Consider the following 26,863-nt stretch of genomic DNA (forward strand, 5'->3'; position numbering starts at 1 on the left):
GTCAGGCGTACCTGGCTGTTGCCAGGTAACTGTGGAGGTGGAGCTTAGAATGCTAACAGCCAGGGCTACATAGTGATATGTGACCAGAGCTACATAGATATCTAAAAAAGAAAAAAGAAAATGATGAAATACCCCTAACTTCTTTTTCTTTTAATTTATTCTCTTATATATTACATCGCAATTGCAATCCTTTCCACATCCTCCCTCCACATCCACTCCTGTCTCTCTTCAGAAAAGGGCAGGCCTCTCAGAGCTATCAGCCAAACATGGCATGTGAAATTTCAGTAAGATTAGGCACCTTCCCTCATTAAGGCTGGACAAGGCAACAAGTAGGTGGACAGGGGTTCTTCTCCCTTATTCGCCAGCCTTCACTTGTACATGTGTATACACACACGTGTACCTCCAAATAGATGCATATGCACGCGCATACACCACATACAACAAAACACTAATACCCCCTCCTACACACAGGAGTTCCAGGTACTAATTGGCTTCCCATTAATTAGTCTCATTGTCAGCACTAAATATCTCTTTCCCTGGGGGACCATTCCTTCCTTAACTGTAAGGTGAAGGCTGCAGCTGCCCAGGAGCTGGGCCAGGGGATAGCCTGGGCTGTTTCACGTAGGGGCCTTCTGGTTCTCAGTCTAGCAGTGTTTGTCTGAAGATAGGGTCTTACTACGCAGACCAGCAATCTACAGTTGCAGTAACCTTGCCTCTGCATTGTGCCCAGCTAGGACAGGGTCTTGCTGTATAACTCGGCCTCTAATTCATGAGCCTTCAGCCTCCTACCCTAACCTCTTTAAGACAGGAATCGCAGGAGTCAACAAGCCCACCCTTGGTCCAGGGGTCTTGATGAAAGGCCAACCATAGCATAGGGGAGGAAAGCAAGGTGGCAAAACAAGCAAAGGAGAACCAGCTCCCTCCAGTCTTGTTTCTTCCCCTTCCCACCCCAGGGATTGTGAGGTGAAGGCGGCCATTTATTCCATCCTGAGATATTGATTTGTTCATTTATTAACTATCTTTATTAAACAGCCCAGAATCTGGCATTAGGAAATTTATTGAGTATATGCCAAGTCCCTCTCTATTATTTAATTCATTTTAGAATCTCACAGGCTGGCTTGAAATTCACTGTGTAGACTAGGCTGGCCCTCAATTTGCTGTGATCCTCCAGTCTTTGCCTCCCAGGCATTGGGATTACAGGTGTGCACTGTCACACCTGGATTTTTTTTTCTTTTTTTCGGACCTGGGGACCAAACCCAGGGCCTTGCACTTGCTAGGCAAGTGCTCTACCGCTGAGCTAAATCCCCAACCCCGTCACACCTGGATTTTTGTTCGTTTCTTAAGACAAGCCTTCATAGGACACAGGCTGGTCTGGCACTCACTCAGTAGTCCAGGCTGGCCTGTACTTTCTGGGAATCTTTTTGCCTCAGCCTCCAGAGTATTGAAATTAGAGGTTTGACCCACCACACCAAGGAGACCTCCACACACTGTGCAGTATAGCACCCCTGCATGCATACAAATCCATGTAGCAAAATATTGTAAAATAACATGCATAGAGAGGTGATTTCAGGGAGCTGGAGAGATGGCTCATGGGTTAAGAGCACTGACTGCTCTTCCAGAGGAATCCCAGCAACCACATAGTGGCTCACAACCATCTGTAATAAGATCTGATGCCCTCTTCAGACAGGCGGGTGTATAAGGCAGCAGAGCATTAAATAAATACATTAAATAAATAAAAATGCATAGAGAGGTGATTCCAGCAGATCAGGCAAAGCAATGGCCAATGAGATTGGTCATGGCTGGTGTCTCAGTCAGATTTCTCCTTTGTAATAAAACACCATGACCAAAAACAACATGGAAAGGAAAGTGTTTACCTCAGCTCACACTCCCTCACTGAAGGAAGTCAGGGCAGAAACCTGGAAGCAGGAGCTGAAGCAGAGACCACAGAAGATTGCTGCTCACTGGCTTGCTCCACCTGCTCTCTTACACAATGCTGGACCACTTAGTGGGCTGGGCTCTCCCACATCAATCACCAGTTAAGAGAATGCTTCACAGGCTTACCCACAGGCCAACCTCGTGAGGGTGTTTTCTCAGTTGAGGTTCCCTCTTCTCAAATGGCTCTAGCTTGTGTCAAGTTGACATAAAAGTAGCCAGCATAGCTGGAAGTTGGAGAATACTCCAGGGGAAAAAAAATAAGTGCAAAAACAGGTAAGAGATGTTGAGTTCTGGGAGCTTTAAGTAGAGTATATTTTAGTGCATCTGGAGCAAGTTTAAGTGTGGTTTATTAAAATATAAGACCAGAAAAGAACATGTATATGTATATGTATCCAGAGAAACAGGCAGAATCTTGAAAATCTTTGCTCTCGCACAAGGCAGTGGGAGCCATCAAACGGTGTTTTTATTTATTTCAGGTTTTTTCCCAGTCCTTACATAGCCCAGGCTAATAGAAAATGTAATACTCCTGCCTCAGCTTCCTAAACGGCGGGGTTCAGAAAACTGTTTTTAAACAGGAAAATGATGCCAGATTTAAGGTTTTAGAAAAAAAAATCACTTCTGGATATGAAGAATTGATTTGAGTGTGCCAGGCAGAGAGGTTATGTGGGAAGGCCAATCGGGGATTGTGGCTTGCATATTAGGGGCAAGGTAAAGAGTCAGGAGAGTATCCAGAGCAAGTTTGAATGTGCATCCAAATGTGCCAAGAAGCCTCCAGAGAATTCAAGCTCACCTAAGCAATGTTTATGTTAATTTTCAGAGGGAGTATTAGTGTTGGAAGAGCTCTTGAAACACTCAGAACCTTTCCCCCTGGACTTAATAGAGAAAGAAAAGCTCAGAGGCAAATTCACTTGTTCAAGGTCACATAACGCATTAGTCAGTGGCAGAACATGTCTGTCTATGTTTACAGAGCATCATCCATCCTCTAGAGAGACTAACCGGCTGGAGGTGCTGTGTCAACATGAGGAAATCTAGGGAGCTGGAACAAAATTTGAAGGGATTGGATACAGTTTCTTCTTCTTCTGCTTTGCTACTAGCAACTCCAGCAATAGTTCCTGAAGAACACTGTGCTAAGAGAAGCAGATATAAACGTGTGCAGTAGGAGTGCCTATCTGCTCCCAACATCCCCACTCCAGCCAGAAAAGGGAGTAAAGGGCAGACAGTACCCCATCCTTTCCTCCCACGTGGTTTCTCCAGCCAAGTTCTCACGGAGAGGCCCCTCCTTCAGCGGCTCCACTGTTACCATGGCAATTGGGTGGGTGGACAGCCCGTCCTATCTAGAGGCCAGCAGCCCTCGCGTGGGGAGTTACCATAACAACCCCCCTAGTAATAGAGGGGGTTCGGTCCCGCCTCCCTTCCCCCGCAAATAGAGAGGTGGGTGGTTTGATTGGCAGCTGGGCACACGAAAGAGGGAAAGGGAAGGAAAGGAGTCAAGTAAAGATCAACGAAGGAACTAGGAGAGGAAGCAATAATAATAAAAGGGGAAAGGAAGGGAAGGTGTGTGCGCACGCGCACCGGCGGGTGGGCGCACTCCTTCCAAGCCAGGTTCCAGCGAGGCTCGGTCCGCGCGTGCCCTCCGCCAGCTCTCCTGCGCCTGCGCGCAGGTGTCGGCACCCCGCTGGAGGGGGTGCCCGGCGCGTTCGCGTCACGGTCCGCTCCGCGCGTGCGCAGGGCAGCGGGCGGCTCGGGTTGCAGGCGCGCGGGTCAGAGCGCCTGTCAGCCGCTGGGTCGGTCCTCCCGCTGGCCCTCCCCCTCCCCGGCCTTCGGGGCAGGCGCGGTGGAGCCCGCCCCTCGGGTCCCCCGATGGGGGAGAAGCGGCAACGGCGGCAGCGGAGTGAGCGAGCCGGAGCGTGAGTGGCCCCGCGGCGGCCATGGGCGACCCAGCCCCCGCCCGAAGCTTGGACGACATCGACCTGTCTGCCCTGAGGGTGAGCACCGCCCCCAGCCTCGCCCCCGCGACCCCTGCCCGGCTCCGGGGCTCGCGCCGCCCAGGCTTTCGCCCTCTGGAGATTCTGGAAGCCGGTTCGGTCCCCACCCTGTGCTGCCCTCCCCCACACTTGCGTACCACCCCTACCTTGCTGCTGGGATCCGAGTCCCCTCCTTTATAGGCGTTTGAGGGTCACCTTTGGCATTCCTAAACACAGCCCTGCATCACCTGCAGAGCCTTTCTTGCTCCCCCAACCCCGTCGGCCCTTATGTCTGCTTCCTCCACCTCCTCCTCTGGCTCCTGGAATTTTGACTTTGCAACTGCCTCAGCCTCCCCCTCATCCCTCGTTTTCTTCCTCGCCTACCCCTGAATTGCAAGTTGGTCGGCATTTCACCTCTCACTCCACCCCACACACCTCCTACGTCTACATCCCACGTTCACTTTATCCCTTTTCTCGTGTTTCAAGTGCAGCTTTTCAGACCCAGGCATTTCCGGTCTCGGGGTCCCTGAATATTACATTACTAACTCTGCAGCCGCGTGGGGCTGGGAGGACAGACAAGTGCACAGTGGGAGGAAGGGAAGCCTGGATTTCCTCGCAAACTCGGACCGGAAGACGATGTTTACATACATGTACAAACACACAATACATGCTGCCTGTGGTCAGTAGGGAGGACTTGGGGAAACTCGTGGGAGTGGAGGCCAAGGAGAGTTGGAGGGAGGGGCTCATTAGGGAAGCGGTTAGGAGGAAACAACTGTGTCAGGAATGCTTTCAAATAACCCATTTATTGTTCCACGTGGGGCACTTACTCTCTCTCCTTCCGGAATTTTCAATTCAGCAGCATTTGTATGTTTTTCTTTAGCGGGCAGTTTTGTCTTAAGGGCAACATAGAAATTTCAAGGTGAACCACTCCAGACTGTCTCTCTCCCAGGTGGTGTTTGGATTCCGTCCCCTTCGAGCTTTCCCAACCTGCGTAGGTGTAGATAGAGCAGGGTTTCCCCACCTCATGCTTACCTTCGCAGAAGGTCTCTCTACACATTGTCTGCTGACTTTTAAATTAACCAGGGAAAAGGCAACCACCCCACAAGTGCCCCGGATATGACTGGAGGGGAGAGAGAATTGAAGAGAGCAGAGTCATGTTGTTAATTGGGTTTCTCTAGGTGACACAGTTTTGTTTTGTTTTTTTTTTTTCCCCTCCTCCCTTGCCATTCAGGTCATAATTTGTCTGGTGCAACGTTGGGTTTCTGGAGAACAAGATTGAGCATTAGATCTCTCTCTCTCTCTCTCTCTCTCTCTCTCTCTCTCTCTCTTTCTCTCTATCTCTCGCTCTCGCTCTGTGTGTGTGCGCACTTTGACAGAGAAGGCTTTAGGAGATAAGCTTAGTCCGTGTTTAAACTAGGATACTCAAGTCCATTGGGATATAAGATGTAAGTCCAGGTTTTGAGTAAAGTTTTAATGTGCTTGAATTTGGAATGCAATTGCAGATTGAAGTTGTTAATTAACTCTGGGCGCAGGTTCTCTGGCTGTGGTGACCATAAAGAAACACTGTTACTCCGTGGGTAGGTGCAGACCGTGACCTTTGATTTTTCCCTTTGGTCCTCTGCTTCTCTTTTCTTTTGGTTTCTCTGGTAACTTTATCTGGGCCCCCATCTTGGCGTTTCCAGCAATTCTGCAATTACTGTTTGACCTTGGCCATGGTATTTCCCTTCTGGACTTCCCTCCATGAAGTATGTTAGCCTCCTTCCATGCTTACTTCTCCTGGGTTTCCTCTCCTTCCCTTCAAGAGAACCGGGTGACCTGTTCCTTATACTTCTATCTGTCCTGCCTTCTGCTTCTGAAGAAAACAACCCATTTCTCTCACAGTGGTACTTCGAGACCTGAGGAAGAGCTGCAGTTTCTTGAAATGGGGCTGAAAGGCTGCTCTTTCCTTACTCCTGGCTTCCTTTGCCATTGCCAGTCTGGTCCAGCACACCTGTGAGAAGTGCTATGGCCTATCAGGCAGCTGGCCCAGTCACACCTTGTTCTGTTGATGCTTTCTAGATAGGAATGGAAACATTGGGTGAATTAACCAAGTATGCAAGCCTGGTGTTGGTTGTGTTAGAGTGAGAGAAGAGCATCCTTAGGGTTGAGTAGCTAGCCTCTATGAGCCTCAGATGTCTTTCTCCTCTTGTTTCAAGATAAGGTTTGGCTTTCAATTGACAGTAAGAGCAATAGTCTGATATTAGAGGAAAATTGAATTGCACTAATCTCTTAGTAAGGAGGCCAGAAGGACCTGTTACTTTGTAACCACACCACCCTTGGCTTCTTGGGCTGTTCATCCATCAGTACGGTGGCATAATGTAGAGGGGGAGGAACATGAGTCTGGTGTTGCTTTCTTGAATTGAAGTCCTAGCTTCCTTACTTCCTGTAAAATGCAGACCTTGGTTCTTTATCCTTACTTCCCTTCCTTCAGACTCTGCAGTCTAACTTCCCTAAGCTCCATTTTCTCGCCTGTGTGATGGGAACGGCAATAGCGTTAGACATAGTTACTGAAGTTAAATGAAATGATGCACGTTAGTCGGCTCAGTTCCTAGCATAGATCAACTGTATTACCAGTCAGAAAAGCCTCCCAGGAGAACTCTAATAAATAACACTCTCTCCTTGCTTTATGTTTCTGTAAAATTCTGTTTTTCATACTTCTTATCACTAAGAAGGCATAGATCTATTTCTGTCAGTCTTGACTAAAACATGAATTAAGGCTGGGGGGACTAACTCAGTAGTAATTGTCTGTTTAACATGGGCGACACACTAGGATCTTCAGTGCCACAAAAATAAAAGCATACTGTAAGCTAGAATTCTGACTGCCCTGTTCCCTGTCCTCAGTGCCTAGAGCGTTTTATGCAATGGGACTCAGAGACTTGTTAAGTGAGTGCACGCTGGAACAACTGGAAGCTGTTAGTGTAATGCTTGCTTAAAGTAATAAAGAAATGCGGGGTTGGGGATTTAGCTCAGTGGTAGAGCGCTTGCCTAGGAAGCGCAAGGCCCTGGGTTCGATGTCCAGCTCCGAAAAAAAGAACCAAAAAAAAAAAAAAAAGAAATGCTAGACTTGGCCAGAGGAGATGGCTCAATGGGTAAAGGCAGTTACAACCTGAACTTGACCCTCAGAACCCACCTGGTAGAATAAGAAAGTGGGTTGTCCTCTGACTTCATATGTGTGCCAGGATGCATGTATGCATGAAGCCATATTAAAATATACATACATATATATATATATATAGAAATATAAATAAATATGAAATATGCTAGGTGTTGTAGCACAGACTTTCAACCCTAGAAGAAAAGTAAGTGGGATCTTTGAGTTATATGACAGCCTGGTCTACATAATAGAGAAACCCTGCCTTAAAAAAACAAAACAAAAAAAAAGTTCAAGGGTAGCCTGGATCACATGAGAACCTGTCTCAAAAACAAGGACAGAAAGAGTCTTTTCTGAGATGCTCTGGAATCAGCTCTTGCCTGTGATAAAGCAGAGTTCTGGATGCTTCTGATCAAACAATGGCTAAAATAAAGTTTGTATTATCCTGGGGCCTCTACTATGAAGTCATCTTTGCCTGTGTCCAAACTTGGTTCTATTCCAAAAGAGTCTTCTGACTTGAAACTGTTGGCTTCTCACAAAGGATAAAGCATGGGCAAAAGAAGCCAGGAGAGGGAGGAGCAGACCCCAGCTGATCTCTTTCTTGTACATCACTGCTTTTGGTTGACCCACTTCATAAATCAGTTTCTTCTTACTGTCCAGCAGCTAGAAGTTTTAGACTGCAGTGTCCCTGCAGCTCTGGGGCCAGGCAGTGCGGCTCTATTGAAGTAATGCCACGGCACACCTTCATGGGATTTCTTATTGGGTGGTAGTTGCTGACAGGTGTTTTTTTTTTCTCAGATGATTGTGCATGTTTTGTGTGTCTCAAATGATTATGCATGTTCTCTGAGGAAGCCGTTGCTCCTCTGTCTCTGCTGCTGTAGAGCCAGCACCACTAGAAAGCTGGCAGCGGGCCTGTGTCTAGGCTGCGGAGCAGTGGGATTGCTGCTGTGTGCTGAGATGCTAGATGTCCACATGTTGATGACAGATGTCCTAGGCAGAGGAATGGGAGGACTGACCTCCTGCAGCAGCAGCGAGGGCATTTAGTGACTTTCCCCCTAGAGAATGACAGGAGGAGGGGGGATTTGAAAGCTGTGGCATTTGAGGTGATGTAAAATGTTGCTTTGGTAAAGTGATGGAAGGATGATGGGAGAGAGCATGGCTGGAACTGGGTGTTCAGCCATTACCCTGACAGGAGAAACATCACCACCCTTCATGTTGTAGAGTTGAACAAACCGCCATAGCTTAGTGATGCATGAAGGAACAGTTCTGTGGGAAATCGGAGTGTGCGTGTGTATGTGTTCATGTAAGTCTGTGGGCGTACATAACCTGCGGAAGCTAGGGAATGCTGGATGTCTTTTTTCATTCTCCACCGTACACCCTTGACACATCTCACTGACCCAGAGACTCTCTATTTTGGGCTAAGCTGGCTGGTCATTGAGCTCCTGTTATTTATCTACTGTTTGATCTCCTCCCCGCAATGTCGAGGTTTCAGACACACACAGCTATGCCTAACATTTTGAGTGGTTGCTGGGGATTCAAGCTTACATCAAGTGCTGTCAGCTGCTAACCCATCTTTGTAGTGACCAAAAGTGAGGGTTTGACAGTGACAACAACTGGGGGCTGGCAGGGGGGTTAGTCAGTGAGGTGTCTGCTGTGCGATTATGAGGACCTGGCTCCAGGCATGGGCTGATGAGGGACTGACTCTGGGTCCACAGCACCCATGTAAAAGCCAGGTGAGGTGGCACATACCTGTAACTCCAGGTGGGGCTGAGGCAGGTGGATCCCTGGAGCTCATTGACCAGTTAGCCTAGCCAAATAAATGAGGTGGAGAACCATCAAAGAAGAAAGATACTGATGTTGACCTCCCCCAGCCCCTCAACTGCATGTGTACCCATATGCACATGTACGCATATGTAACCGCACCCCACCCCATAACAGGAAGGAGGGTCAGCAAGACATCGATCTGGTCCCACTCTCTCCCCAAGAGCTCATGATGCTGAATAAGGTGCAGATTTGGCCTTACTCCATTGAGCTACAAACTGTGCCTAAGACAGAATAAATAAGACACAATTTGGGCTACTTAGAACACTTCATCACTCGGGAAAGGATGGCAGGAAGTGTTTAACGTCTGTTGATGAGCTTGCTGTTTGGTTTAGGTCTGTAAACAAGGAATGTAGTAACCTGTCCACCCAGTCCCATACAAACGTTCTGTCCTGGAGAGCATCTCCAGAAGCCGTCTGAGTCTACCTGCAGAGGTTTCTGTCTCCAGAGTCCTGTCAGCCCTGACCTTTCCTTCATCAGCTGTCATTAAGCATTCCCTTGCTGTTGATAGCCAGGTCTAGACTCTATGGGAAGGATGTGATATTGTACCTAAAACTGTACTAAACATCTGAACCAGTACTCTGTGAGCATCCACTTAAGAAATGCCTTTGCAAACTCAGATCTTAGGAGTACTACCCCTTCTCCGGCCAGGGGTCCTGCTATATTGTTCAGGCTGGCTTCAAAGTCCTGGACTCAGTGGGCCCAGGTGGTTGGTACTACAGGCATGTACCACTGTGCCCTCCTAGGTTGTCCTGGTCTTTCTGTCTGTTTTTATGTTTTTGTGTGTATGAGTGTTTCGCCTGCATGTGTGTCTGTGCACCTTATGTGTTTTTATGTGTATGAGTGTTTCGCCTGCATGTGTGTCTGTGCACCTTATGTGTATTTATGTGTATGAGTGTTTCGCTTGCATGTGTGTCTGTGCACCTTATGTGTATTTGATGCCTGCAACATCCAGAAAAGGACATAGGAATTCCTTGGAACAGGAGTTACAGTTGTGAGCCACCATGTGAGTTCTAGGGTTTGAACCTGAGTTCTCTGGAAGAGCAGCCAGTGCTCTTAACCTCTGAGCCATCTCCGACCTTGCTCTTACCTTAACGGTTAGTGTTTTCCTCAGTATCTTAGAGCTTTCAAAGCTAGGCATTCTTGCTAATCCTGATTGTTATGAATTTAAACTCATTTTCTGCTGTATTGTAATTAATGAGTGGCCAGTCATCTTGAAATTCAGTTTTCAGCCCCACACTCACACCTACCATATAACGGTTCATGCCAGTAGCCCCTTAGCCTCTCCCCAAGCCCCATTGAAAACTAGAGCAGGAAGTGGTTAAATTAAATGAATAGAATTTTTTAAAAATCCGCTTCTATATGAATGTGTGCATGCATTTGTGTGTGTTTGTCCTGTGGTGTGTGTGGTTAGAAATCAGGACAACCTTGGATATGGGTCTTTGAGTTCCACCTTGAGGCAGCCTTTTACTCATTGCTACCCATGCCAGGCTAGCTGGTCTGCAAGCTTCCAGAGGTTCTCCTGTCTCTGCCTCCCATCCTGCCATAGGGTTACTGCACCTGTCTTTACATAGGTTCTGGTGGTTTGAACTTGGTTCTATGCCTGTGTGTTAAGTGCTTTACCCACTGAGCCATCTTCTCAGTCCCAATTGACCTTTTTGTTAATTGCTTTTTCTGGTTTCACTCTGTCACCGAGACTGGTAACACTATGTAGCCCAGGCTGACTCAAACTCAGACTCTGGTGATCCTTATGTCTTAGTTTCCCAAGTGCTGGGATTACAGCATGACTGCACAAGCTTTGTTTTTCTGGTCACTATTCCCTGACAGTATGGTATGGCAACTGTTCTATAGCATTTATATTTATGTTAGGTATTAAAAGTGATCTGGAGTTTAAAGTCTGCAGGGGACTGTGTAGGCTCTGTGCAGACACGCATGGTTTTAGCTGTGCTTGTCAGCGAAAGCATACAGTCCTAGCAGCTTCGCCAGGCTGAGATGGAAGAACTGCCAGTTCAAGGCCTGCCTAGCTTCAGAGTAACTTAAAGTCGGCTTTGGCAATTTACTGAGCCGTCTTCCTATCCAGAGTATTAGGAGGACTGGTGAAGCTGGGTGTGGTGCTGCAGGGAGGCAGAAGCAGAGGGGTCTCTGTGTTGAGTGAGTGCAGCAACAGCCAGAGCTACATAATGAGACCTTGTCTTGGGTATGTGTATGGAGGGATGGCTGGTGAAATGAAATGTCTTTGTAGGTAAAGTCACTTACTGCCAGGCCTGTTGACTCAGGTTCAGTCTCCAAGACCCACATGGTGGGAGTAGAGGACCAACTCCCCCAAATTGTTCTCTCACCTCCTCATGTACATACACAAACATATAAATAGATAAATGTGATTTAAAAATTTTTTTGGCTTTGCAAGATGAGATTTCTCTGTGAAGCTCTGGCTGTCTGCCTGCCTCTGCCTTCTCAGTGCTGGGATTAAAGGTATATTCCACTACTGCCAGCCAATAAATGTGATTTTATGGGTGTGGGGGGTAAAAAGAGAGCGTAATATCAGTATGGTGGCAAACATCTGTAACCCCAGAATTTGGGTGGGAGGGAGAGATCAGGAATTGAAGGCTAACCTGGGCTACATGAGTTCTTATCTCAACAAAAGAACAAAAAATGGCCTGGGGTGTGTCTCTGGTAGAGCGCTTGCTTAGCATGTTTAAGGGTTTAGATTTAATCTTTGAAACCAACTGCACTCCTCCACAAAACGTAGTGTTTGCTTTGTTTCTGTTTCAAACTAGAGTCTGGTTATTTAGCTGAGGTTAGCCTTGGAACTGCCAGATACACTACACACACACACACACACACACACACACACACACACACACACGCAAGCTGGTCATAAACTTGGAATTCTCCTGCTTCTGCCTCCCAAATGCTGGGTTAGGTTTATGGCTCTGTGCCAACCTTTTCCATTGTTTTTGTCTTCTGGCTGGCCTAGAACTTAGTTTGTAAGTCAGGTTCCCTAGTCTTCCTGCCTTAACCTTCTAAGTGCTGGGATCTCAGATGTGAGTCACACACCTGGCTTATTTTCACAAGACAAAAACATTTGGTTGGTTGATTGAGAGGCATAAGCCAAACTGGCATTGCTTTAAGAAAATAAAAGACACTAAATAGAAATGAAGCCACAGGTAGAACTAGTTAGTGGCTAAAAATGAGACAGTGTCACTGGTGAACAGTTATGAGCCATGAATCTGAGGTGTTGAAAACTTCACTTTGGTCCAAAAGAACTTAGTCTAAAGTTCTGTGGAGAAAATGTTTTATAAAATAATGGATTGCTTATGGGAAGGGCTCAGAACTGTAACCCTCATGTGTTTATTTGGGGAGGTTCCTGAGTCTTGGGTCTGTGGACTCACGTGTGGTTTTGTAGCAGGTGAGTGTCCTGCTCTGGGAGCTGGGTTCTTAGTCTGAGCAGCGGCTTAGGTAAGCGAGTCTCTCATAAGAACAATCCGACTTGGCCTTGACTTAGCTGTGAGAAGCAGGATTCTCCCTCTAATGTGAGACAGATTCTGTGTATAAATAGACAGGCTCATTTACATTGTGCTCACATATAGGATGAGTGGGGTGTGTTGGGGAGTGTCAGTGAGTTCTGCATGCTTGAAAGGAAATAGGGTTAGGGCAGCCACAAGTCTTGGGCTTATTGGAGGAGCCAGACTCCAGAACCAGCTTGAATGTCAGGTGGATGTAGTGAGATGGTAGGATGGGCCGTGCGGAGTTTGGTGGCACAGCTCACAGGAGTCTGAGAGGTTTGAATGAGGTAAGTGGAGGAAGTAGGGACATTTGAGAAAAGTGAGGCTGGCCGGGGGAGGGAGACCTTCCACAGAGGAGGCAGCTCAGACCTCATACTACAGAAGGTCAGAGCCCCACAGCCAGAGACCATTGAGGCTAGAACTGACCAGTGATGGAACATTCCTGTGGCCTGGGAACCCCAGCCAGCAGCATTCAAGGCTCACTGCATTCGTATGGCACTGAATGCATTTGATTTGTCTCAGGTAACTCTGCCTCTTCTGTGGGGCCTCATAATACTTGGCCTTCTGAGGGAACATGGAAAATTTCTCACACCTATTTCCACCAGCACCACCGGAGCATGGAATTTGTTGGGGTGGACTGTGAATTGCTCCTGGACCCACAAGGAGTTTTCCATGGACAGTGATTCTTACAGAGAGAGACTGAGGCTCAGAAGGACTAAGTGAGGAAAATTCTACCTTCTTTGAGACATACCACACCACCTTTGTTTTTTTCCCACAAAGCCTTTGTCATAGTGCCAGCCCTTAGGTGGTTATCTTATTTGCTCCTCGTAGACCATATGGTTTAATTTGATTACACGTTACTGTAGATCAAATAATCTGTTAGTCATCTTTCCTATAGCTTTCTTATGCATGGGGATCATGATCTGTATTTCCTATTGATCTGTAACTGCCTATAAAGATTCTGAATACAAGCTAGGGATTCGGTGATTATTCAGTTGGTTGGAGGCCGGGCTCTTGACTTGTTCTTCCTACTGGTTTAGTTCCTGAGCCATAACAAATGGTTAGAATATGGTGGGCCCAGGGGATATAGAGCAGTACAAGTTAATGCTCAGTGATTCACAGCTGAGTGGCACTGCCCTCCAGGGTATGCTTGAAAATGTTGAGGAGGGAGTTTTAACTGTCACTATGTCTTGGGAACACTAAAAGCACTTAGTATATGGGGAGCAGGGACATCAGCCATCCTACAGTCTTGCAGGCATTGTATGAAGAATTGTTTTTCCACTTTTGGTTATTTGTAAAACCTTTGTAAGTTTGTTATGGATGTTAGGCCACAGAAAGACAAGTTAGGTTTCCTCCACAGGGAGGAAGGAGTGCTTGTCTCCTGCTTACCTCTCTCTGGGAAGAGCTTTTGTACATGGCACATGTCTCTCAGACTAAGAGCTTTGTCTGCCAGTACACCTCTGAAGGCAAAATAGGTAGGCTCTGTGCCAAACGTGTGGACAGGTCCCGTGTTCTCTTCACTACCCACCAGTTCTTTCAAGACACATTTGGAAGATAGTGGTGGAAACCTGCAGAACTAGGACTTTAATTCTCAGTAACTTAATGAAGAGCCTTCAAGAAAACTACTGAACAGGGTACCATGAGAACAGAATGTATGTGGTATGTGTATGTATGTGGTATGGGAGCGAGGGGTGTAGAGATATCAGGCTATTTGTTTCTTCTCTCGGCCTGGTCATCTTCTGCTTGTCCCTCAAAGGTAGAAGAATGAGTCTCATCCAGGTGAACCCCTAATAAACTGAGAGGTGTGCCTGCTCTTGCCCTCTCAGTTTTCACCCTAGCCTTCCTCCTACTCTCCAAACCTTACAGGGACGTATGGGAGGGCAGAAGGCCTTGCCATAGTGTCTGGGGCTACAGAAGCCAAGGATGTGCAGCAGAACTTGTCAGGCACTGGTTCTGTTCAGCTGAGGTCCAAAGAAACTGGCAGAGTCCCCCCAGCTTTCACAAATGTGTGGGCACTGTTTGGGACATACGGCAAAGCAGAATTGGAAGCAAGGGAGCATGTGTGCCAGAGCCTGGTTTTTCTGGCCCTCAAATCCTCTCTCATAAGCCCTTCTTTTTCTGCTTTTCTTCAGTTCAGAACAAAGAATGCTTTGATACCACTCATTTGTATTTTAATGTGTTCATTTCAGAAGGGGATTTGGGAGCTGGAGCAAGGAGCACTCACTGAGCAGTGAGTTCTGTCCTTGTGTGATCTCAGTTTTCCTCACAGTGGCCCTTTGAGGTGGATGATGAGCCAGGTTTTCAACAAGAGAAACCAAGAGAAGCTACTTGGAAGTTCAGTAACCCATCTGAGATCTGAGATCGGGTAGTCAGGGAGCGGCTAGACCTGGATTCAGTCTCAGATCTGACTCACTGTAGAACCAGAGCTTTTGTTAACTACCTGCAGTTGGAGGCAGGGAATATGGGGGTGGGCACTGAGGGAAAGGCAGGAGGGCAGTGTGTGGCCAGCACCTTACATTGTTTTCTGCTTGTTTCAGTTGCAAATGTGTAAAATTTCTGTGATCTGTGGCAAATGGGTTTTGTAGGTTTGCCCAGGACTTGTAAAGTCCTCAGTGGCTTTTAGAACATGGCTCATTTAATGGATCAGAGACAGCCAGTGTGAAAATGGCTCCAGAAGTGCATGATTCAGAGCTCTAGGTCTGTGCCTTTTTAAAACAAAGATTTATTTTTGTTTTACACTTCTGAGCTACAGTGATCATGTGTGAGTGTTTGCCTGCATGTATGTGTGTGCACTGTGTGTGCCTGGTGTGCACAGAAGCATGAAGAAGGGGTTGGGATCGCAGCTGGTTCTGAGCTTCCATGTGGACGCTAGGACTAAGTCTGAGTCCTTTGCCGGAGCTGTAAGTATTCCTAACCACTGGGCCATCCCTTCAAACTTTTAAAACGTTTATAATATTATACTTTTATTTAGCTTTTTTGCTTTGTTTTTGTTTTGATCTTTGACACTTTCAAACAGGGTTTGTGTCAACCCTCCTGGAACCCACTATGTAGACTAGGCTGGCCTCAAACCCTCAGAGATCTGCCCACCTCTGCCTCCCGAGTACTGGGATTAAAGACATGCGCCGCCACTGCCTGGCACATTTATCTATTTTTAAATGTAGTTTTTGGTATTAAGTAAATTCTGTTCCCATCCTCCAGATGTTCTCATGTTCCCCAGCTGAGTCTCCTGTGTCCATCAAACACTCACTCTGCCCTGACTCCTCAGCCTAGATACAGACTTCTTTCCTTCTGTGTGTAGAATTGAGCAAGTACTAGACATGGGCAGATGGATGGTTGACATTTGTCTAGTCAGGTGAGGTGAACTGTTTCGGACTCACTGTTGACTTGGAATGTTGGCCTTCTTGCAGGCTCTTCTGTGCAGTGACAGGTCTCTGAAAGGGCATCTAGGCCATAAGAGGATTGGGTGGGCAGTAAGAAGAGAAGTGGTTTCCATATTCAGCACCACATAACTTGCAGGAATTCTCATATCTGTCACCAGCCTTTTACTTCATTTCATCCTGAGCTTGGAAGGTATGTGTTGGAAGCAGTGCTTCTCCACTTTCCTAGTGCTGTGACCCTTTAATACAGTCCCCCAACCATAAAATTATTTTCATTGCCACTTTGTAACTAATTGTGCTACTGAGTCATAATATAAATGTCTGTTTTCTGATGATCTTAGGCGACTCCTGTGAAATGGTCAGCCCCAAAGGAGTCTCAACCTGCAGGTTAAGAACCACTGTGTTGGGGCTGGAGAGATGACTCAGTGGTTAAGAGCACTGACTGCTGTTCCAGAGGTCCTGAGTTCAATTCCCAGCAACCACATGGTGGCTCACAACCATCTGTAATGGGATCCAATGCCTTCTTCTGATGTGTCTGAAGACAGTGATAATGTAGTCACATATATAAAATAAATAAATATTTAAAAAAACATTGCCTTAGAGGAAGTTGGAAAGAAGACCATTTAGAGGGTGAAAGATAATAAATTGTAGCAGCTTTCTGCATTTGTGCATGAGGGGTGGGGTGCGTGTGCCACTGGAACAATTTAGAATGAAGTCAGGCCCTGCCTTCCTCTGAGGTGTTCACACTGGTGGAAGTTCACACCAGTGGACAGACCCAAAGCATGACCCAGGAATAGTTTGGATACCTTAGAATGGAGCCCTGCTGATCTAAGTTTCCCCTGTCTGTGCTACCTAACACTTTATTCTTTGATTTTTAGTGGGATGTGGAAACATGAGAGAGAGCTAAGATAGGCTTGGTTATTCAAGTGAGCCAGCAAAAATGGAAGAAGTTGCTGCTTAGTGCTGACTACCTAGGAGGTCAAGAGCCGGGCAATAGAAGCCTGTAGGTCATACTTTGGAAATAGTAACTCAGGAGTGCAGTGGTTAGGACTGTGCCTGGGAACTGCCTGTCAGAAGCCTGTCCATGTCATGAGCTTGAGTCCCAGGGTTCTGTAGCTCCTGCTTGCTTGTCCAGGAGCTCTCCAAGAGCTCTATAAAATCCTTTTTCTCTGTTCTTAGGGGCTGCATGCACTCAGCCTGGTATCAGTTGAGGCAGTTCTTGGATGGAGGTTACCCATGCCTACTGCTCAAAGTTTGAGTGAAGAAATGTTCTATTGCTTTCCTGAGAACCTACCTTTTTTTGTATTTCTCGGTAGTCTGAAGCAGCATCCACTGGCCACCTTACACTTTTGAAGGTGGCACCAGAGGCCCAAGGCTCTAGAGTTAGAGCTGATTTCTGATACTTGCGTGCTTAGTAACTTTGTTGGCTTGCCCAGTCCCTGACATATTTGAAGTGTTTGTGTGTGCCGTTCATTCTGGGGTCCTTGGTCTAGTCTGTTCAGCAGGTTACAGTGAGCATTTTACTCCTGCCAGATGCCCTATCCTGGCTTCATGACCTCGAGTAAAACTGATGTTTAGAGAGTTCCCAGTTGGAGACCTGTTCATATACCTTTCCATAGCTGCTTTTGAACATGCTCCATGGGGTGGATGTGGTGCCAGGAGACCTGGCTCTCCATTCCAACTCTAGCATAAGTTTCTCCTGGACTTGGTTTCCTCACCTGCAAAATGAGGGGTTAGGGATTGAGTGACTTGCAGTCAGAGACTCATTCAAAACCACCTGTGCATAGCCAGGCCCTGCCCAGGGGGTGATTCACTACACTCAGGGTGGGGCCCTGGTATCTTGGTTTCTTGCCCAGAGCTGTGGAAACAGACTTGAGACCCAGAACTCCTTCCTGTCTAACCTAACTCTGAGCTCTGAGTTCATATTATAAGGTGTTTGTTTGTTTGTTTTTAGGTAGGGTCTCACTGGGTCCCCTTGATTGACCTTGCACTCATAGAAATCCACCTGCCTCTGCTTCCCAAGTGCTGTGACTAAAGCTGTATACACTACAGTTGGCTGTGCCACTGACTTAGACTTACAAATCAGCCAGATGGGGACTCACGGTGTTCTTTGTTGGAGGAAAAACTCCTCTGCGTGTTAAGCCAGGCAAAGGAGGAGTTGAGAAAAATGATCTTGGAGAGGCATGGGAAGATCTCAGGCAGGGATGGTGTTGGAGCATAGGGATGAGATGGAGCATCCGTGCTAGAGACACAGGTAAAAGGAAGGTGACCTTTGGGACACTTGATACCCAAAGGCTATCCAGATCCAGACGGGTGGTGCTAAGGGAAAAGAATTGACAGATCCAAGTGAGGATTGATTTTAGAAGACAGAATTTTCACTTGGGCTTTGAGGATTGGGGGTAGGAGCTGGAATGGGTGCAGCCTTTTTTCACACAGGCCTTGACAACAGGCTTGGATTTTAAACCCTGCTAATCACTGTGTGATCTTTGGCAAACAGCCAGTACTCCACACCTAATTTTTTATCCTTTGTAAAATGAGGATAACAAAACCCATATAATAGGGCTGTTGAGAGTATTAAATAAAAGTGCTTAACCTGGTAAATGCTTATTAGATAGGGGGTAGTTGTGAAGCCCTTTCTCCTGTGGAAGAGGGAATTTTGGACAATTCAGTTAACTTTCTCTCCTGATTAGTGTTTTCTTTAAGGAGGAGAAAGCCAGCCAGTCAATTGATTTCATAATAGCTGTGATGAGTCACAGCCCCAGGTGTGGGTCTGGAATTGTAGAGCTTGGTTCCCTGGCTCCAGTTTGCTTGTCCAGGAGCTCTCCAACAGCTCCTGAAAGTCTTCCAGTGTCCCTGAGAGAAAGAATGACTTGAAAAATCTTATCCAAACACGAAACTCCTGTTAGACTTGCCCCTGAGTCAGGGTTCCCAGTAATCCCTGGGCAGTCTCTCTGCCCCTGACTGCTTTTGTGAACACTGTGGGCCCACCCAGAGGAAGCACTCAGCCCGAGGGGACAGTTTGGTGGGGCTACACTTGGGATGCGAAAGGCGGGGCTTCTGTATAAACATGCTAGAGCTTTGTGTAAGCTGCAGACTCAGGGTTGGGTAGTGAGGATCCCTGGCTCCTTCCTGGGAGTCCTTGTCCTCCCTCCCCATAGCCTCAGCTTGGTTAACTTACTGCCCCTGTGGCTTCAGCTTAACTATCGTGTCCTTTGTTGGCCTTCCTTCCCTATCAGTCTTTCATTGATCTTTCTAATAGTCCTCAGTCCTTTTTTTTCTTGGGCTTAGAGCTGTGAAACTGTAACTTCCTTCAGTGGATGTCTTGTCAGTAAGCTCCCTAAGGGAGGGCTCTTTCTACTCTGGGTATTACCTGCCACGCTCTAGTCCCTGACACCCTCCTTTCCCAGCCACTTCATCCGTGTTTGCCTGCATGCGTGTCTGTGCATCTCATGCATACCAGGAGTCTACAGTCAGAAAGGGGTTTGGGAAGCCCTGAAGCTGGAGTTGGAGATGATGGTGAGCGTGAGCTGGAGTTGGAGGTGATCGTGAGCGTGAAGACTGTGGTTGCCACAAGCACTTCCAACTGCAGAGCCACGCTCTGCTGTGGCTCCCACTTAAGAACAGGCTCGCTCTAACTTGTTCTGCCACTGGGGGACCTTGAACTTCTCTCTCTGCCTTTACCTCCTGAGTGCTGTGAGCACAGGTGTGTACCACTTCTTCCAGTGTTCTAAGATGCTGAGGATCGAGCATGCTTCATGTGTGTTAGACTTCATGCGTGTTAGGCAAGCACACTCCTAAATGAGGAACATCCCCAGCCCTAGGCACTAGATGTTTATTGGTGTGTGTGTGTGTGTGTGTGTGTGTGTGTGTGTGTGTGTGTGTGTGTGTACACGTGCAGGAGTATGTGTGCCATGACACACATGAGGATGTTTGAGGACAACTTTATAGAGTCATTGTTTTCCTTGCACTTTCACATGTGTTTCGGGTTACCAGGCTTTCCCAGCAAGCACCTTTATCCGCTGATGGATGTTTGGTGAGTGAATACTGAATTGACTCTTACAGTGGGTGTGAGAGGAGTCAGAGGGGGTTTCTTAGGCAGAGCGGAGAGACAGCCTGGTGGAAAGATGGGTGACTGCTGGAGCTACCCTGCTGGTCAGGAAGTTCCTCCTTACCTATCTCCCTTTAGCTGCAATTCCTTCTGGGTTGGTTCTTGGTGGAGCTGGGAATGCATGGTCTCCACCCTGTAAAAAGAGTAACCCTGGCCTTCCTTTCTAAATTTGTGATTCAGACAGTCAATCTCCACACCCTGCTGTCCCTACCCTCCACCTGCTCTTCTTCCCCTGACTCAGCCTGGCACCTCTGTGCTCATTTTTGGTTTTCTTTGTTGGCCTCTGAACACTCTAGAACCTTCCAGCAGGCTGTTGTCTGTCAGAGGTTGGGGTCGTCACCTTCTGCTCTTCTCATCTGGCCTCATCTTTCTATCTCCAGTGGTGCTAGGGATCGTACCCTGGCCTCCTGTGTTAGTCGGCAAGTGCATTCCCACTGAACTACATCCCCAGCCCCTTCACTTCTTGTTTGAGACAGGGTCACAAGTTTGCCCACACAGGCCTTGAGAGAGAGAGTGTGTGTGTGTGTGTGTGTGTGTGTGTGTCTGGAATGACAGGTGTGTGCCATCAGACACAGCTGCTCACTTCTTTAACTTTTTTCTTACCCTTTCTTATGGCATCCTGTTGGACTTCTTGGACTATTAGAAGCAATATAGAGCTAGGACACGACACAGGTCTCTTCCTTGGCTCTGTGGACACCTGATTCGACAGTAGGAGGCTGGCAATGAGGTATAATGATTTGTTTGTGCTGTAGTTGAAAATGAGCAGGGAGAAGCCTTGTTATTACCCAACCCCTGATTACTGGTGTAGTCCTCCTCCGTTAACTTGGTATCTGCCAGAGTGAATGGGCCTGGTGTCTCCTGCCTCCTTCCTGCTTCTAGGCCTGCCCCTCCCCACTGGGACAGAACCATCCGCCCGTCTGTCTGTCTCTGTCTCTCTCTCTCTGTGTCTGTCTGTCTCTGTCTCTCCCTCCCCCTTCTCTCTTTCTCTCTCCCTACATCTTCTCAGTTCTTCTCATCTTCATTTTCTCCTAAGCCGCTCTTTTTCACTCTAAGTACTAGAAACATAAGTGTCTTAGAAAACCTCCTCTTGCCACAGTTTCTCTGTTCTGTGGGGGTCGATACTTCAAGGGACTCATGCAGGTCTGTAGCATGTTATGGACAGGAAGACGTTTTTACGTCTGTGAGTTCTTGTGAGAGAGAAGGGGTGGATGAGAAAGGCAGTGTGAGGTAAAGGACCTGCTCACCTATCGTTGCTCCTTCGTCTGACTTCCTGTCTGCACCAGCTACAAAGGCTTGCCTTTCAGCAGCTTCTTAACACGTTAGGACCTTCCGATGTCTCAAGGGGGAGGGGCTTGCCTTCTGTCCTCATGCAGCTACATTGCCAGCCCCATTCTTGTTTGAGACAGGGTTACAAGTTGCCCACACAGACCTTGAGTGTGTGTGTGTGTGTGTGTGTGTGTGTGTGTGTGTGTGTGTGTTCTCTTACTGCCCCAGTCTCCTGAGTAGCTGGGATGACAGGCATGTGCCATCAGACACAGCTGCTCACTTCTTTAACTCTGTTCTCCAGAAAGTCTGAGTTTCATCTCTTCTGCCCTCCTGTTTCCTGTGGTCTTTGGGCATTACTCTCTTGTTACTGCTTGGGTTTTACCAACTATGAGAATGGTCTCCTCCTTTTAAAAAAAAAAAATCTGCTTTCTGGTTATACTTACCTATGACCTCCCCATGCTTTTAGAGAACCTTGTTTTTCTCCCTCCTTCTCTAGAGACAGGGTCTTGGGTAGCCCAGGCTGGCTTACACTGTGTTTCTAAGAATTGTCTTGAGATTCTGATCCTCCTGCCTGCTGAGTGCTGGGATTATAGGCAGGTGACACAATCTGCATGGTGTTACGTGGTGCCCCTTTGCCTCTTGCTTATGTGGAAAGAAGGCAGGGCAGAGGCCCAGCCGTTACTGGGTCTCAGTACTACTGCACCATCCCTCTAGACTTCAATTTAAACATGGCTACCTACTGCAACTGTCCCATTTCCAGAATGCCCTGCAGCTACCCTTTCAGGGTACCAATCACACATTTATAGAATAATTCCCCACCTGTCCTGGTGTTTGGATACTGGCAAAGCTCCATGTGATTTAAAGCATTGTGAATTTATTTGTTGCATGTGAGTATGTGGAGGTCAGGAGCTTTTGCCTATTAAATTCAGGTCATCAACCAGATGGTGGTAGTACATGTCTTCAATAATTCCTGCAAAGACAGGCAGATCTCTGTGAGTTTGAGGCCAACCAGGGCTACACAGAGAAACCATGTCTAAAAAAACAACCCAAATTAAAATTGAGGTCATCAGGTGTGTGCGGCAAGCACTTTTACCTGTTAAGCCATCTCACTGACTGGAAAGTCTCCACTTAAATCACACTATGAGGTCAGATACAAGGCATCTAAGTGTGAAGCTGCCGTTCTGTCTCATGGATGACAAATAAGACCAAGTGGACAGAGCTAGCAGGAGCAGTGTAGTATTGCCCTCAGAACACTAGACCGGCCTCAGTGCTGGCTTTACTCGAGACCAGAGGTTCTCAGTCCGTGGGTCTCGACTCCTTTGGAGTGGTGGTGTGAGTGTTGAATGATCCTTTCACAGGGGTGCCTAAGACCATCAGAAAACACATGATTCATAACAGTAGCAAAATTACAGTTATAAAGTAGCAACAAAAATAATGTTATGGTTGGGGTCACCACACCATGAGGAACTGTATTAAAGGGTCTCAGCATTAGGAAGGTGGAAAATCATCGGACTAGGCAGACATTTCACTTGTAAGAGCCTTGGCTTTTTCATCTGCTCAGCTCTCTATAGGTCTGAGGCACAAATGAAGTCACTTCAATTGACTGCAGAAGCTGGGTAACAAGGAAAAGGCAGCAGCCATGGGATGATAAATCAGCTCTCCTCACTGTGGACACACTGAGTGTGTGGAAAGCTTGTTGCGTTTTGAAAACTAAGGCCTTTACTTAACTCAGGGCACTTGGGAAGGAGGGCTAGAGGCTAAGATACCGCCTCAGCTGCCCAGAGGACTTGCAGAATTTCCTGACCGAGGACGGTCATCCCTTTCAGACTTGAGGCTGGAGCCTGGTCTCCCTGGCCTGCAGCTCTGTTTTCCCTTAGAAAGCTCTGTAGGCAGGCGGAACCTCAGAAGCAAGCTGTTTATCTTTCGGGCTTTTCAGTTTATTTTTAAATAACTGACTGATGGTATTTATTTTTTTTCCTTGTCCCTTTCTCCACTTCCCCAGCTCAGAAAGGGACCATCTGTCTTTGCCTTGCCTGCGGCCATTTTAGAACCCTATCATGCTGCTTGAGTTTTGGGTCCTTCTCTTTTGTTCCCTCCCCTACTGCCTGGGTGTACCACAAGCCTTCCTCATGTAGATCTCAAGTGTGGGACCATTTCTGAAGACCTCTAGATTATTGCAAGCAGCCATCTTGGGGCCCCTTCTGAGTCTGCAAAGTCTGAGGAGTCTAGGCATGGGGATAGTAAAAACCAAAGTGTGGAATTAGGGGAGATTCCCCCACATCCTTGCAGCAGGCAGGGAGCGCCTTTGCTTTGACTAATTTCTGATGAGAATGGCATTTGTATTCATAGATGTGTTCTGTTCTAACTTGTTTCTGTTTCCCCATGTATCTGCGTGTGTGTGTGTGTGTGTGTGTGTGTGTGTGTGTGTGTGTGTGTGTGTATACACGAGATTCATACCTCCTGGCTTACAGACCTAGGAGGAATGCATTACACCACCCTTGCCCTCTATGTAAATACCCATCTTGTTTTTTTTCCTCTCCCCTACTCCTAGAGCATACTTGATTACTTAAAAAACAAAAACAAAACAAAACACTTCAGAATGTGGATACGTGGAGGGACTGGCACTTTACAGTGTTCAGTCAGAATCCAGAGAGAGCTGATGAAGTTTCCCAATGTGAGAGGGAAGCCCATAGAGTCGAGAGTCCATTTTTCACAGAGAGGAAATCTGGGAACCTGAATTTTGGAAGGCTTCATGAGAGCTAGTTAATTGTAAGTAGGTGTGCTGAATTGATGAGAATTTTAGCCTTCAGAACATTTATGCACTCTCTTCCCTTCTTCAGGTACAGGCTCATTGAAAAGGGGTCCTCTAGGGAGCCCTTCTCCATCCACTTTCTTTTCCCCTAAGGATGTAACCTGTCCAGTGCTTTGGCCTGAGGCCTGCTTTCCACACTTAGCCATCTGGGCTGGGAACAAGGTCATATTGTATGTCTTCTGAGGTTGATAGACGAAGACCCACTCAGATCCCCCAGGCCACCTGTTGAGAAGGCTAGAGTCTTACTGTACATTTCCTTTGGGTCTTTGGAGCTGTATGTCTCTCTGCTTAGGCATGAAGGCAGAGGTGAGCTCATGAGACTTTCTTGTATGTCCTAGCTCCCCCGAAGCTCCTGGTTTCTCTCCTGTGCACACGCTCCTTCTTGCTGTCTTTGTCACACTGCTTTTCTTTCTTCTCCAACATCCTTAATTACTCATAGCTAAGCGAAGGATGTGAAGGACTACCAGGTTTTACCACAACACTTGTCTCTCCCTCCAAACTTCTGCCTGGACTGAGAAAGGTGTGTGGTCTGGCGGGCCATGAGCTGTTGGGAAACCATGTTAGATGCTCCTCTGTGGTAGCTGCAGACACCCCCAATAATAGTGGTTTAAAGTTGTGATCCAGTGAGGGTGGAACTGAGGGGTGGATTTCAGAGTTGCATTTGCACAGGGCTCACTCTCAAGTGCTCAGTAGTTAATGCTTGCAGTGGCTTTGAAGTAGCCTATGAGTTACAGGAGATCAAAAACTCCTTCTCCCAGGAGGCACCTACCCTTGCAGAGACTTGTGCCAGGGTGGGAGAATATCCAGGGGAGCCCCCACCTGCTCAGAGGAGAAGGGGAAGGGGTAGGGGAAGGATTGTGGGAGGAGGTGACTGGGAGGGGGCATGAATGGGATGTAAATGAATAAGTAATGAATAAATGAATGAATGAATGGATCCCTTAGCCCAAGCTGCCTATCGCTGTTCTGCCACTACCTTTTTAACCCCCCATCCCACCCCACTTTGTGCAGGCCTTCCAGATCACAGAAGGGCTGAGGAAACAGGCCCATTGTTTTCATTCAGGCATGGAGGCAGGCGCCTGCTCTAGCCTCTGAAATGGTAGCATAGACTTCCAGGGTGAGTTGCCCAGCTTGGGACTTTGTGCCACTTCTTGTTCATCTTAGAGCTCAAGTTCCCAATCTCTTCCTGTACAACCGTGGTTCTTCTCCTCTGTATCACAGTTCCCCTAAGTCTATTCATCTTCTGTGCTGTCGGTCATCATGGCGAAGTCGGCTGTGAGTGAGGTTGGACTGCAGGAGAGCAGGGGTGTGGGGGGCGTTCCCATCCTCCAGGCTCACAGCTGGCTGGCCATGACTTGTCCAGTCCTCCCACACCCTGTGGCAGCTTCGCCTCCTGGCCCAGTTCCCATGGGGCAGGGAGAGGTGAGGCACTGCCTGCGGTGCATGGCCTGCTGGGCACAGCTAAGTGAGTAATTACTGCTGGGCTTGGAGTACATGTGAGACCTCTTGTTTCTACTTGGCTTTTTTGTCTTGTCTTGTTTTTAATGTTTCTTTCCTAAGGAATTTCTCCAGATTTTATAGTTCCAGATCTTTCTACTATACTAGCAGCTTCTCTGGATTACAGATAAGAATTTCTGTATTATAAGACTCTGAATCAGCAAAAAGACTGATGTAGCATCCTATCCTGTATTGCTTCCCAACCCATCTTACCCTTTACAATGTATCACTTGTAACTAGCCCTCAGGCTACCTTTTATAGTCTCCAAAAGAAAAATGATTTTTGTTTTGTTTGACAAAGTCTCACATAGCCCAGGCTGACCTTGAACCCTTGTAGCCAGGCTTAAACTCAATGTCTCCCTGTCTCTGCCTCCTGAGTGCTGGAACTACAGGGGTATGTCACCATACCCAACTCATACCAGAGGTTGACTGTCCATCTGTTGTCCCCTTTTGAGTAGGGGCTGACTGTGTAGATCAAACTGGCCTCAAACCTGGATTGTTGTTGCTTGCCTCTAGCTCCTTAGAGCTGGGATTTAAGGTATACACCGCCATACCTGGCCATATGTGGAAACGCTAGCATATGTGAGGGATGAGATGATGAATGCTTAGTCATAGAAGCACTAGTAAGAGGGTGGGAGCAGCAGCCAGAGCCTCACTGTACGTGCTCACTGTACAGCAAAGTAGTTTTGCATATGCCACAGATTCAGCGCTGAAGGGAAGACAGTGCTGTTTCATTCAGGCACAAGTCTGGCCAGCCCTCATTCTGTGTATAACACCTAAGTGCTGTCTTCATCCTGTCCTTGAATGGCTCCTGTTCTCCTGGGAGGAGAAACGTTATTGTGTAAGGTGGGATAGCAAGTGTCGTCCAGCTTACTCAGGTCAGGTCACATAACGGGATGGTTGACTCTGGAAGCAGCCACGTGCCTTTAACTCTTAAATCTTGCCTCTGCTACGTCATGGGCTTCAGCCTTGAACAAGTCACACACCTCATGTTATGTGACAAAACTTTTAACTTACCCCAGATAGGGAGTCCATAACAGACCAAAGCACAGATGCCACCTTAGTCCAAGTTGGTGAACCAGTGAGCTTTATTGGGGTTCCTTACAGGAATATGGGTGAGGGTCCCTTACAGGGGTAGAAATGACTCAAGGACAACTGCATCACCAAGGCCCACCCTAGCATGAATGACAGACTCACAAAAACTGGAAACCTGGAGCACACTGGACAGCCTGCAGGCGGCTCAGCAAATTGGAGAGCGTCCTTTCCAAGTGACACAGCGGGTCTGACCCTCTCCCGACAGCCAGCTGTTTTCTGGGGTTCCAGGTCTGACCCTCTCCCGACAGCCAGCTGTTTCTGGGGTTCCAGGTCTGACCCTCTCCCGACAGCCAGCTGTTTCTGGGGTTCCAGGTCTGACCCTCTTCCCGACAGCCAGCTGTTTCTGGGGTTCCAGG

General features: G+C 47.5%; 1 protein-coding gene and 1 long non-coding RNA gene across 15 annotated transcripts in view; both read left to right on the forward strand.

The window, feature by feature from the left end:
- The first annotated feature begins 3,537 nt into the window (after positions 1-3,537).
- Mink1 (misshapen-like kinase 1) overlaps positions 3,538-26,863 on the forward strand; it is a 52,528-nt gene continuing 29,202 nt past the window's right edge. For 3 of the 14 annotated variants that reach the window (NM_001414352.1, NM_001271136.2, NM_001414353.1), the window contains exon 1: positions 3,662-3,920. In NM_001414352.1, coding sequence (NP_001401281.1) covers positions 3,864-3,920 — 57 coding nt within the window. In that variant the 5' untranslated portion in view covers positions 3,662-3,863. Of the gene's footprint in view, positions 3,921-26,863 lie in introns of all 14 variants that reach the window. The other 11 variants (XM_063269038.1, XR_005489826.2, XM_006246717.5 and 8 more) reach the window with 11 other exon arrangements.
- Positions 3,927-26,863, forward strand: part of LOC134480817 (uncharacterized) — a 29,395-nt gene continuing 6,458 nt past the window's right edge. The window contains exon 1 of the long non-coding RNA XR_010055669.1: positions 3,927-26,735. This is a non-coding gene — a long non-coding RNA (uncharacterized LOC134480817). The remainder of the gene's footprint in view (positions 26,736-26,863) is intronic.

Source organism: Rattus norvegicus, chromosome 10 (genome assembly GCF_036323735.1).
Source record: "Rattus norvegicus strain BN/NHsdMcwi chromosome 10, GRCr8, whole genome shotgun sequence".
In the NCBI taxonomy this organism is placed as follows: Eukaryota; Metazoa; Chordata; class Mammalia; order Rodentia; family Muridae; genus Rattus; species Rattus norvegicus.